The 14,197-nt window shown below is 37.9% G+C and overlaps 1 protein-coding gene across 1 annotated transcript in view; it reads left to right on the top strand.

The window, feature by feature from the left end:
* cacna1g (calcium voltage-gated channel subunit alpha1 G) overlaps positions 1–14,197 on the top strand; it is a 129,790-nt gene that overhangs the window by 101,203 nt on the left and 14,390 nt on the right. The window contains exons 27-33 of the mRNA XM_088439178.1: positions 4,544–4,695; positions 5,351–5,460; positions 7,161–7,294; positions 10,551–10,621; positions 11,720–11,798; positions 11,886–12,007; positions 12,470–12,856. Of these exons, the coding sequence (XP_088295304.1) occupies positions 4,544–4,695; positions 5,351–5,460; positions 7,161–7,294; positions 10,551–10,621; positions 11,720–11,798; positions 11,886–12,007; positions 12,470–12,856 (1,055 nt within the window). The remainder of the gene's footprint in view (positions 1–4,543; positions 4,696–5,350; positions 5,461–7,160; positions 7,295–10,550; positions 10,622–11,719; positions 11,799–11,885; positions 12,008–12,469; positions 12,857–14,197) is intronic.

The following is a 14,197-nucleotide window of genomic DNA, read 5'->3' as shown; positions in this document are numbered from 1 at the left end:
CTAACATCCTCTTGTGCATCTCGCGTAGCTGCATAAATCCATATATATATATATATATATATATATATATATATATATATATATATATATATATATATATATATATATATATATATATATATATATATATATATATATATATATACCCACACACACACGAGTTTAATTCTGTTTGAGCGATCAACTCTCCCTCTGTGACCTACTTATAGGGCACCGTGGTAAAGATATTTTAAAAAAGAAAGCAGTTATTTTATTATAAAAATTGTTGCGTCTCCGTTTTTGACTGTTTACGTTCACCATGCATGTCTCTGATGAAAAAAAAAAACACATCATGATGCAATATTGTTTAAAAGTCATGTACTGAAATGATTGGCAGTTTAATGAACATATTGAATTCCAAGGAAAAGTCATTTACACGTATTTATTAAATGATATTGTTTTTGTAATTGACTACACTCATATCTGCGAGTGGCGCGCATCCATAATACTTAGTATGATGTTTGAGTGCCAGCTACAATCAAGTGAAATCCTGATGTTTATTTTGACACGAATGTTAGCGTTTCGCTTTGAGACACCTTTAAAGCCACGGATTGATGATTTGTTGTGGTAAGTATTTGTGAGACACTAGCTAATTGAAGTTGAGGTAAGCAACTGTATGCACCTAGTCAAGGGGGAAGGGTTTCAACCCTGGCAAAAAAAAAGGCTTCCCATCATTTTGTGCCTTGTCATTGCTGCTATCCTTGTTCCTCCGCCCTCCACTCATGCTGCCCAGTCGCTTTCCTTTCCCATCCAATCCCACATTTCAGTTGGTTCATTGCTCAAGTATGACTCAGAAAGAGGTGTGTCAGTCTGCCATGCAAACCAGCACAATGTATGTGTGTCTGTCAGCACAACGTTTTTATGAGAGTGTGTGTGAGTGCATTAACCAAGTAAAGAAAAAAAAAAAAAACAGAACACAGTACACAAGTGTCACTCAGTGTGTCTGAAAGTGCAGATGAGAGTGTTTGTTATCGCACCTTGTCACGTTTGAATGATGATATGTCTTATTTCTTTGATGCTTTCCTTCTGGACTCAACAATTTGCTCTGCTGCTTCTCAACACTTCGAGCCATGACTGTATTTTCTGATTGGTTTCCTTTCTTCTCTCCCTTTGTAGGCGTTCCTTCCTCTTTGATATTTATCAAGCGAGGCAGCAGAGCATTTTGGAATTCCAGTTTTTGTCCTTGTTATTGTCTTAGCGTCAATGTTCCTGTCAACAATTGTTTTTAGACTCTGTGTTTGCTGGATTTCCAAACTAGGCTGCAGGGTTTTTTTTTTTACTGTGAAGGCAGACACAGAGTGTAAAGGTTTAGCACATTCTTCATGAAGGAAAGAGGCATAAAAGCAGCTGCTTACATTAGAGAAAATTCAAAAGTATTCATTAATGATGTTGTTTTGCATTTAATCTACATTTGAAGAGCACTGCTTTACATGCCCGCCTCCTTATTTCACAGCCATTCATATCATCGATCTTTTTTAGGTCTTTCTTTTCATTCATTCTAAAACACAGTGCCATCACCTCTCGAGACCTTTAGAGAAGCTCCAGTAAAGCCATACCGTTATTGTGCAGTTTTAAGTTCCATGATCAGACCAACTTTACATTGAAAAACACAACATTCACGATTTTAACCCTCTCCACATTCTGGGCCCATGCACTATTTCCTTGAACCATATAATACATAACTAACCTAAGTTACACTTCACCCACACCCATGGTGCTGTACTGTGGTGTTCTTTATTCATTAGTCCCAAACGAAATAAGAGTTACTGTGTCTGTATTTCCCAAAAAAAGACCATCTCAGAAATATACAGAGTATATTTTTGAGTGGCCACATCCAAAAGCAACTCCTCGACTATGTCGACCAAGCATTCAGTCGTGTTCAGAAGTTGATCTCTTCTATTAAGAGAATGTTGAGGGGCACTGGTCTTGTGGTTGTTTTTGGATTAGAAATATGTAAGAAAGATTATTCTTTCATATGTGGATGACTGACAGCAGCTGGGTCAGCAGGGGGCTTAGATCTAGAAGAAAAAAGAACTATCTCGGAAATGTTAAAAAAATAAAAGCATTTCGAGACCTCAAGGTCCATAGAACACTAGAAGATGTAAGAAAAAATACAAACCTTTTTTTTTTGCTATTGACAATAGCAGGCAAGGAAAATCAAAAGACATTTTTGCAAAGTCATTTAAAATAATGTTATAAAAATCTACATTAGAGACACAATTAGATCTAAGCCCTCTCCAAGTAATCTATCGACATTGTTTTCAATTTTGTCCTCAATGATTACATTTAGAAATGTGTCCATGAGGAAGGGACAGCTTACTGCTGGTGGGTTTCAAAACCAGGAGGTTAGGGATGCTAAATAGGACTTTTTTTTTTTTTTAACCTAATTTTGTAGTTTGGCTTTGAAACATATCTTTTTGTGATTCCTGCCCTGGAACTTTTTCTGGCAAACCTTGGACTGCAATTAAGATGACCTTCTAGATTTCAGACCTCATTTAACTGTATTTGTCATCTTAACCTATGTTATATAATTAGAAATACAGAATGTGTAAAATCACATAAGTACCACTTCAGTTTTTGAAGGGACTGAAGTTGATCCCAAATTGATAGTGTTATTAAACAGGGGCCTTCATTTCACACAATAAGTAGCAATGCCTAGAGTCCAAGTCCAGTCCTTAAGAGCCACAATCCAGCCTGTTTTCATTTTTTTTCCCCTCAACAAACACACATACTTGAATGATCAGCTCATCAGCAAGGTTTGCTTTACAGTGACTCAGATTTAAATCAGGTGTATTGGTTAAGGGGAAACATTGAAAACAGGCTGGCTTGTGACTTTTGAGGACTGGACTTAGACACTCCTGACCTATAGGCAGTACCGGGAGCAGGAGTGTCCAACCCCGGTCCTCAAGGGCCAATATCCTGCATGTTTTCTAGGATTCTTCTCCCAACTCACCCGATTCAACAGATTAGCGCATCAGCAAGCTCAGCAGAAGCCTGGGGAAAGAAACCTGGAAAACATGCAAGACAACGGCCCTTGAGGACCTAGTGCAAGAAGAAGATTTTAAAGACGTAATTTAAAAAAACATTTGAATGACCTTAATCATAATTATAGAAAAAGAACATCGTTTCTAACCTTGATTTAAAAGTGTTTACACATAATTGGTTCTCTATGTTTAGAATATTTATTCATTCCTATCGTTCACTCCATCAAAAGATACAAGCAAATCAGAAGACCATATTATACACAAGTAGTGGGTAAAAACAACTGCTTTTTAAGGGTGACTTCATATTATACACAGGTGGGTATTATTCATGGCATTTCAAAAAATAAAAAATAATAACAGTTCGAAAAAGGTTATTTAATTTTTGGTGCGTTATGGAATGACAAATCAGTCAACATTAAAAGCATATGATCAAAAAAATCAGTCAACATTAACCCATTCACTTCCAGACCAGTAAAAATGACATTTGGACATCTATAGGCGTAACTGGCGATGAATGAGCTAAATGTTCCTCCGTGAAATGGCAAACAAAGTCAGATATTTACTGCAAGTAATGCATGTTTATTCCTCAATATATGCGAGCGACATACAGAGAATAATTAACTCATTCACTGTCATTGATGGCTTGAGACATCAAGCAAGGAGAAACCCAAATGTTACTAAATGACTAAAATTTCATAATAGTTTTTTTTTCATACTCACAGTGTACACACACATATATATTTTTGAAGCCTACATCTTTGTGTACGTATTTGCAAAAAAACAATATTTCATTGGCTTAAAACCAACATGGAAACACATATTTATATTCTCTGTTCTGTAGTTTTTAGAACTTTGCAGTGGAAAGGGTTCATTTAAATGAATATAACCCTAAACTTCCCTCACAGCGTTAGCCAATTTGGTACAGAAGACACCCAGAAGGACTTTTTATTCCATGCTCTCTTTCACTGATGGTTCAATGAAGTGATTGAGAGGTCGAGTGACCTTTCCCTTCCTCACCGGGTACATCCAGCCACCCTATCCGGGGTGAGTGGATGAAAAAATGTATCTGGCTATTTCTCCTATGTAGATCTTCTTCCTGAGAGCAACGATGTGGAAAAAGATGAGGAGACTATCAGATGGACACTGTGAGATGGTGAAACCTCCTGTTAAAATTTGGTGGCATTTACAAGCTAAATTGGATACATACATATCAAGCAATACTATGTAGCTACCATTACATGGTAAGAATATTTTATTAAATTGGTGATGCCAGCTGCAGGAGGGTTTTCTAAAACATCTGTTTGCTCTGTCCATTGACTGATCTCCTCCACTTGTCTACAAATCTAACTGACTTGTATTTCAGATTTAACAGTCCGCACCATAACACAGCAGCTTTTATTTACAGTGTCCCATTGTACTATCTCCTATCTCACTTTATGAATGCCACCCTCCCCAACCTCCTTCTTCAATGCACCCTTTTCCCGAATCCCCACCCCCCTTCCAAACCCCACTTCCAACAGAAGCTCAGAGTAAGCCCTACTACTCCGATTACTCCCCCACCCGTTTGATTATCCACAAGATGTGCACGAGCCACTACCTGGACCTCTTCATCACCATCGTCATAGGTCTCAACGTCATCACAATGTCCATGGAACACTACCAGCAGCCAAAGGTCAGTGGAAATTGGGGTCACAATGTTAACCTATCGTTATCATCACTGAGGAGTATTCCAACTTGTTTATAACTAATTTGGATTGTGGATTGTGAATATTATATTGGACTGTAATGGTCTGAGTAGTGTGATGACTATTTCCAAATGTTATACCAAAACATGGACTGTAACTTTTATGTATAAATATAGCATATATGTGTAACACAAACACAAACACAGCAAATATTACTGATCAAAGAAGTTTTTTAAACAAGGATTGTCGGCATTATTACTGTCTACTCTACTGGCCATACACACTAATTCGGTCAAGGAAAGAGTTTTGAATGTGGAGTCACTGTAGCGAGCAAAGCATCAGATATTTCACTAAAATTATGGGATGAACTGCAACAGAATAAAATGAACATAAACAGGAACTAGCTGCGGGTTGAAGGAATGCCACCAGGGAGGTATTATCCATCTTCCTTTGCTAATCGGCAGTTTTTCATACGTGTGACCAACCAAACTCACATAAAGCCTGATTCCCTAAGAAGTCTGTTGATTTTATAAGTATGCTTTCAAGTTCTTGTGGCAAATCGAGGTCCAACTTGAAAGGTTGTTTTCTTTCAAATAATAACAAACGTGATAATGATATTCATCTTCTTTGCGCAATCTTCAGGAATTAGATGAAGCATTGAAAATCTGCAACTACATCTTCACTCTCATCTTTGTCCTGGAGTCAGTCTTCAAATTGGTTGCCTTTGGCTTTCGACGTTTCTTTAAGGACAAGTAAGTATTTGAATAGCTGACAGCCACCCTGGCTGGAATTGATGTGATGATTCATCTTATTGCCTTTAAGACAGCTCAAACACAAGTCTCAAACAAACATTTGCTGTAGCTTCAAGCTTTCGGTTTTGACAACATAATTCGAAAAGATTGATGGTAACACAGTTTTTTTAGTTTGTTTTCATTGGCTTATCAGAGGATGAAGCCTGTGTGATTAAAAAAAAATAATAATAATTAAACACCAACGAAACAAACTGCGTAAAATGATTTCTTAATTTTGAAATCTCTGTTTTCCCAATGAAAACCACATCATGGCTGGACAGCACGTGTGCCGCCACATTTCTCATTAACATGAGAGCAGTCTCATAGCATCTCAGTGAAAGTTTCATGATTTTGGAACAGATCTAACGACAACCAGGTCATGTCAATTCTTTGCCAGAGCAGACGACTCACTCAAGAACAGAAACTGAACAAACCTGATCACCCACCAAACGATTTCTAGTTGAAGAGCCAATTGGCTATTGTAACCTTTCTCTCACTCAAAGTATGGTTGGGTGGCCACAACCTTAATGCCTTAATGAGAAGAAGCAGTATAAAACACGGGGGCAAAATTGAGCAGCACGTCACATTTTTTGCTTAATTATCTTCTTAAAAAAATTACCCTAGATTTTAAAAAATGGCTAATATCATCGGTGCATATATACAGTTCACAGCTTTATCATCTCCTCCAGACCATTAAATGACCTACAGTCAATCATGGTATTTTAAGCTTTCCACAGTTAAATATATGCATATACTAGATTTAATATTACTTTAAGCACATTGTAAATTCAATTTCTCATGAAGTATGAGGTTTATTGCTACTGACATTTCTAACTATGGCTTGCTCACCCAAACGCCGCGTCCCACCGTGTGGCTGCCAAGCCCCCTTCTAAAGCCGACCACCGCGACAGAACAACAAAAAAAAGCAAACTGATCACGATTGGGAGTCAGAGGCAGAGTGAATGAAGAAGCCAAAAACGGGCCTGCACACCTGCTAGTATTCTAAACTGACACTCTTACTGTCCACCACAATCCATGATGCTATGTCTGGAAAATAGCTGACCAACTCTATGTTGTTAGACAGTTGTGCTCATTTGTTTATATCATTTTGGTGTCTATAAACGTATGAGCACAGCTGTATACATCACCATTAACCACTAGTTGGCAGATATTCAGTTGGACTCATTAGTTTAAATAAGCCTAGGCTATGTCAACATGAGTACAAGTTTACATGCTCTTAGGGTGAGTAACTTATGAAATCAACTTTGTGTTCACTTCAATGACAACCGAGTAGACCTGCCCTTTGAAGCTTGAAACAATCAAAGCCATAGCTGTGATAAAGAATGTGTGGATGGCAGCATGTGGAATAATACCTGCACCTCACATGCATATATTGTATTGTAATGTATGTGTGTGATTAGGTGTTTGTATGCATCTAAATTTATATGGCGCTTCAATTTATAGGAAAATCAGCTATACAGTAATCATTGTTCATGTGAAGTTGGATCTAACAAGCCAATTCCGAACAAAGTACACTTGATGTCAATCTAATTGAATCCACTCTATGTACTACGACTATATATTATAAAGTCAAACTAGGTATTGTGTCAAAGAGAGAAAGTGATGCAAGTTTTTTTATTGAAGCCAGTGCATATGTACAGGTGGAACCAGCTGGACCTGGCCATTGTGTTGCTGTCCATCATGGGTATCACTCTGGAGGAGATCGAGGTCAACGCTTCACTGCCCATTAACCCGACTATTATTCGCATCATGAGAGTGCTGAGGATTGCACGAGGTATGGGCTAACAGCTTCCAGACCTCCCCCCCCGCTCACTCACTGCCTCACAGTTCAATGATTTTAAGATGTCTTTGTAACATGTCCGCATCCCTGGGAGTCTCCCATTTTGTCATTTTTATAGGACAGGTCTCAGCGTGGTTTGGGTTGGGTGGGAGCCTAGCAGATGGCACTGAAGAAAACAGCCTGCTGACAAACCGCAGTCAGATATTGACAGAGTATAAGTAAACAAAACGTAGTTGGGAAGAGCCGAGACATCATGACAGTAAGAGAATCAAGCTGCAATCAACTGAGACAGTATGGCGACACTATGTAATAATAAACGAAGGAACGGAAAGAAAAGGATGACAGCAGAATGATTAATCACTCCTGAGCTGAAAATAGATTGTGAGATAGAGTGAAGAAGTACTTTGGAAGACAGAAGAGGAGGTGACAAAGGTGAACATTTTAGATGAAAGGAATTTAGGAGAAGATACATGAATGGGAATTACTGAATCTCAGGAACCTTGAGAGAGCATACCTGCAAGAAGAAAATATTGTTGAGGCACTAGTGATAAGCAAGTTACTTTCAAAATATTATATATCTGATATCAATAAACGGAGGTGTCATATTATTAGACTAATTGTGAACCATTACTTAAAGTCAGAGTCAAGTGTTGTGTTTTTTAATTACTTTAATCTAATTTTTAGTCTCTTTAGTCTCGAGATAGAACTTAATGTTTTCTGTAGGCTGATGAGACCCGTTTCTGTGCATTGGGCTACTTGAGCTTGAGATGTTGGGAGTTGGGAAGCAAAGATCCATCACACTCTGAAGCAGTGGTGGACCATCAGGGCCTTCTCTGCTGGCCTAATATAACCTGACATTATCATAACTATGGTTAACTATAATAATTATAATAACTATAATAAATGTCACTTTAATTTCAAATTTAATTTTACTAAATATATATGTTTTATATAAAATTATTCTCCATATTCTGTTCTTTTCTTGTCATATTATATCCATATGGTCACACTCCTCCGAAGTGCTGCAGTTTTCAGCCAATTAGAATTCAGTTAACGTGTGTCGCCAGGCAGACTTCATGGCAGACTTTATGTCTGCCTGAGCCCGGAGGCGCAATATGCATTGTGCATTACCTGCTGTGCAGTGTGCAATGACATATTTTGTATGAGCCCATATTTTTGATAGACAGCTGCAATAGCCAATCGACCCATAAAAACGCCTTGAAGGAACCTCATGTAAAACGTGACGTAACTGGATGCTCACTGCAGGAAGGCGGTGCTATATTGATCCATCATGTTTAACTTTAACTTGCACTTGTTGCAAGTCTGCGACAGACAGGATGGGCAATGTATTAATCCTAACCTTAATGCTACTTTTTTCTAATTATTTGGCAATTGACAAAAGAAGATTCCACTCCTCCTGATCATTGATGGTTGCAGCTTGAACTTGTAACGATTCTCACATACAGCAGATGATCATCTAAACATTTCCTTTCATTCACACAGCAAATTCTATTTTTTGTGTTCACATTTTCAAATAAATGCGAATTGCATGTGACCTGTGTGTGATCGCTAAATGGCCCAAAACCGTCATGCATGCACATTGACGACACTGTGACGTCACAAACAGAAGTACCACCATAGATGACAAAATGGAGTTTTGGTTATGTTCAAATGGCTGTCATACCAGAGCTAGACTATGGCCATGGCATTTTGTATTTATATATAAACGCTGTCCTTTTCTGAAAGGCTCATGCGACAACATTTACTTATACAAGGCAGAGATGACTATTATTCAAGTGATTGACATCATGTAATTTGTCAAATGAGCTTGGCAGGACTCAATACATCACACATTTACATCTCACTGCTACCTCGTGCCAAAAATCATCAAGCAACAAGCACTCAGAAAGTGCAGACCTCTGCCAAGGCATTAACATTTGTCACCTGGAAAATCAATGAGTGAGCTACCACGATCCAGGATCTTAATGGCTTAAAGGGATTAAAGTTTCATTCTTCTGGAGGGAACAGAATGTAATAAAACGCAAGTGCAACAAATTACTGCCTGCTTGGATTTGACAGTTATAAGGTTAAATGGGATTTAAATCAAAATTACTCCCTATCTGGCTGCGTTCCAGATGAAACTTGAGACAATGGTGGAAAAAAAAATAGCATCCTCTTTGGTAGAAGTAATTAAATACAGCTTATTAGACATCTTAATAAAGGATGTGTTTAATATAGATACAGAAAAGTGAGAAATCTCGGTGGTGCATTTACAGCGATCAACGTTGCGGTCTTCATCAGCAGCTGGGAGACTGTTAAAGATTATATTGATGCTGAATGTGTATTCCAAAACTATGAAACTATTATTTTATGTGAAAAAGCATTCCAAAATGTGGAAAAATCACAAGATGAATATTTTTTATATCGCTTGTGTAAGCAGAGTTGTTATTTCTGTCATGAAGTATTATTCGGCAACAGTTGCCCAAATGCCAAAATCTCATTATCCTAGCATGTTGACGATACCTGCACAAAGTTATTTTGGGTTTGTGTGGAGTGGTGACCTCTGCTTTAATCATTCACATACAGTAGGTGCGCAGTATGTCTTTCATCTCGTTCATTTTAGCGCCAGTAGCTCCTACACTAATCATATTAGAGTCATCTATTCTCAAGTGTAACGTGTAATCTCAAGTATGGAACTTTGAGTGTTACTGCTGTTGTTTTTTGCATAATTATTGTGGTCAGGAATTCTTCTTTAAAGATATTTGGCAAGGAATTGTTATGACTGGTGGTGACTAGTTGGGTCCGATATTTCATGATCGAGATTGGGCTTTCAGTATTTAAATTTGAATTGTAAGCCCTGTGAAACGTTGTCAGAACTTTAAACTCTCAAGCTGTCATGCTTAGTGGTCTTTCTAGTTTCTTTCCAGGTCCATATTGTGGGTCTACTTTCCGAGTCTAATTTTCAAAGTCTGGTTTCCATGTCGGCTTTTTCTGGTCTATTTTCACTTGGTCTCTGTGGTGAGATTTTAGTGTCTAAAGACTCTTTACCTTTCAGGTTGTGTCCTTCTAATTTATTTCCAAGTCTACTTTCTGAGTCAAGTCTAGTTTCCAGTGCTCGCTGTGGATAGATTTTTGTGCCTAAAGACATTTAACTTTTCCACTTCTGTGTCTTGTCTGCTTCTGGGTGCAAAATCTGCTACTCACTTGAAAGTAATAGCTTGCTAACTACAGTGTGTTTCTTTGCCTGCAGTACTGAAGCTCCTAAAGATGGCGGTGGGGATGCGGGCTTTGCTGGACACCGTTATGCAAGCCCTGCCTCAGGTATATTGCAACAACTGAACCTGCTTTTTTCCACTTTATTTCAACCTCAACTTGACTGCAACTCGTCATGGATTGTTCATTCTCTGCGCTGAAGTTATGCCGTAGTTTTTTCTTTAAAGGTATTAAGATGCACAGTGATCTTGTTGCCAAAACTAGAGATACTTATTTGCATATCTGCATACGTACAATCACGAGACGGAGAATGCAGGTGTAAAGGCTTTGTTCGTAGGGGATTTCAAGGTGTTTCAGTTGGTGATTTCAAGGGTAAAAAATATGTGAGGAATCGACACATCCCTATGTTCACTGCATTCTTTGATACACCTGTCTGAAAGGGATTTGATAGTTCTTGTGAAAAAAAAAATACTGCTTCAAGCTTGTCAAGACTCTTGTAATTAATAAATCTTGCTAAAGGGGTCATGCCATCTTGTATTGTTAATTTGCATCAGATTTTCTCTAAGGATTCTTTTGCAGTTATGTCAGATCTGCTTTTGTTCAAAGCTCTGTATGTTTTTGGATTTGTATTAACGCCACTTGTGTTCACGCTATCTCTCCGCACACACACACACACATACAGTGGGTCCATGGTTAATGAGATTAATCGGTTACGCAGTTGGGATTGTAACGCGAATTCACCGTATGGCGGGCAATCCAAACCTATGTTAATTAGCTAATGCATGTAAAACCCCAGGTAAAAACATCAAAATTGTACAGTATATACATATTAAACATTGGGATGAAAATAGTATAAGTGCTAATTAAATATAATATACATGCATACAATTAAATAACATCTTAAATAAAAAAATATATAAAGGATTTATTTACCTTTGAGTGACACTTGTTATGACCATATTCCCCAGTAAGGGTAGCCTAGCCTAGGCTAGCTTAGCTTTCTTCGTATTTCTTGATTATCTCCAGCTTCGTTTCCATCTAAATCATCTTCTTACTTCTCTCTTTAACATCACTAGCAATCTTGAGACTCATGGATAACCAATTCAAGTTTGATTTAAGCACTAAAATGCATAATAATGTGGTTTATTTAGGGTAGGATTTTTGTAATCGGACAAATAACGTTTGCTTCCTGTTGTCACTCCACAGGTTGGAAATCTTGGTCTTCTCTTCATGCTCCTCTTCTTCATCTTTGCAGCCTTGGGAGTGGAGCTGTTTGGTGACCTGAGTAAGATCACTTCATGCATGTACTTTAAATATATCAAAGTGTATCTTAAACTTCAACAGACTTTGTCTTCCTACGTTCCATTCCCAGTTTGTGATGAACTCCACCCATGTGAGGGCCTAGGACGTTATGCGACATTTAAAAACTTTGGGATGGCGTTTTTGCTGCTCTTCAGAGTTTCAACTGGGGACAACTGGAATGGCATCATGAAGGTGAAATAAACAAATTTGCAAATGGAGTAACACAGGTGACAGTTTTAGTGTGTTTGGTAAATTGCCATGAGCAAAAGGTGTCCCAAGTATCCATCTGCATTGTATTCTGGCTTCTTTTTGACAGCTGCTGACTTTGCATAACTTTTCTTGCCAATGTGTCCACTGAAATCCTGCGTATTTTATATCACCTTGTATTGTGAAGCATACTTATTTTCTTGAGTATATTTATATAATGTCTCATTTTAGGTGACCTTGATCCATTTTCATGCTCATTTTTTTTTTATTAAATTTGTCATAATTTCAGGATTGGCATGTTACAATATGTTAATATATTAGATATGTCAAGGTAGGGTTGAAAGGGAAAGACTAGTTAACTGAGTTTATTTTTGTATGTTTCTCTATTGGCATGATCAAATATTACTCTACCAATGTAATAATGTTCTTTTTTCATGTGTGTTCCAGGACACTTTAAGGGACTGTGCCCATGAGACCACTACCTGCTACAACACCGTCGTCTCTCCCATCTACTTTGTCTCCTTTGTCTTGACCGCTCAGTTTGTGCTTGTTAACGTCGTCATCGCTGTCCTGATGAAGCACTTGGAAGAAAGCAATAAGGAAGCCAAGGAAGAAGCGGAGCTGGAGGCGGAGTTAGAGCTAGAGCTGCACGGTGACGCGGGAGACATGGCAACAAGGTCGCCCCAGCTCAGGTCCAGTTCTGGGGGTTCCCCCTGGAGGTCTCCCGGAGGTGGGGACATGGGACAGGAAAGGGACTCACCAACTGTTGATATACCCAGAGACCCTATTAACATCAGAGAAGAGCCTCCCTCATGCCCGGAGCCCACTCTAGAGGTAAGGGCCGCTATTTGTGATGTATCTGTGTGAATGAGAATATTTTTCCCTTTTCTGACACAAACAAATGCCAAAATTTATTCTGGGTTACTGGTTTACCTTCGTTGTATTGAGTTGCATTTTAAGCAATACTTAACATTTTGAAATCGTAATTGTAACAATGATTCATATACATATCAGTTCATATGTCATATCAGTTGCATATAGTTGGGTTAAAGGCTGATTAATTACTTTTCAACGGAAGATTATTTTTTATCATGGGACCTGTTGGTTAGTACATCAGCCTGAGGGTTGAAAGGTGCAAGCCTTTCTGATGTATTCTACATGTATTCACTGAGTTAGCTGAGAACTTCAAATCATCCAAAACTGTGAATGGTTGTTTGTCCAAGTGTTCTTGAGATAGTCTGCTGTACCCCTGCTCTCAGCTGAAGCCAATTCAAGTTCTCCTGCAATGCTAATAAGAATGGATTCATTTTATGTGGTAATTTGTTACTCCCCTGAAACTGAAACAGGACAGTTGCAGTGTAGCAGAGATGCCTGGCAGTATCTTAGCTGAGACGTTTAAATATTTGAGGGGTCTTTTAAAAAGGTAACTATAAAATGAATAAATAAATAAACAAACAAACAAATAAATACATAAATCAAAGCTTCTATATTTAGATAACTTCATTATAAGTTGATTCCTTCAAAAATATAGTACGATGATCCATATTGTTGACTTCAAAGTAAACGTAAAGTGTATTTGTGGTCTGCTATCATCAGCCTGTTAATGCAAATGTTACTGTTGTTAAAACTAAGTTGCACTAGCTACCAGATCTTGGCCAGATCTTAGCCAGCTAAACTAACCAGTTAGCTGCAGGTAGAGGGTGAGCAGATTTTTAAAGCTTGGACACAGCAAGTTCATTAAAAATGTCAGAGGTGGGCATTTTACTTTTTTTTTTTTAAACTGAAAGTCATTTGGCACAACATATTACCTTGCTGTCCCATTTTCAGTACATGCCACTAGAAAGGTCAGCTCATTATGGTCTGACATCATTTCCCATGATTCTTCAACACAGACACAAGAGGTAGTTGTACTTCCGATTCTGTAAAGATAAAGTAAAGAGGTCAAATTCCTTTTTATCTGGTTTATCATGTGAATTGCTATAATAGTTGTGTAATTGACATACATGTCCTAAACATGCTAAGCTTGGCTTGCTGTTTTTAAATAAACTCTCTCAGTGCCGTGAATGAGAATTTACTCATTTTAAAATATTGATAAAAATAATAACTAATAATTTTTTTGTCAAATGTGTTTTTTTTTTTATGGAGGGTAGCTGACACCCTTGACTAGTGCCTATT

Source organism: Hippichthys cyanospilos, chromosome 17 (assembly GCF_059441005.1).
Source record: "Hippichthys cyanospilos isolate Australia breed blue-spotted pipefish chromosome 17, RoL_Hcya_1.0, whole genome shotgun sequence".
Lineage (NCBI taxonomy): Eukaryota > Metazoa > Chordata > Actinopteri > Syngnathiformes > Syngnathidae > Hippichthys > Hippichthys cyanospilos.
The sequence above is the reverse complement of the archived record's forward strand: the minus strand, read 5'-3'. Positions and strand labels throughout refer to the sequence as shown.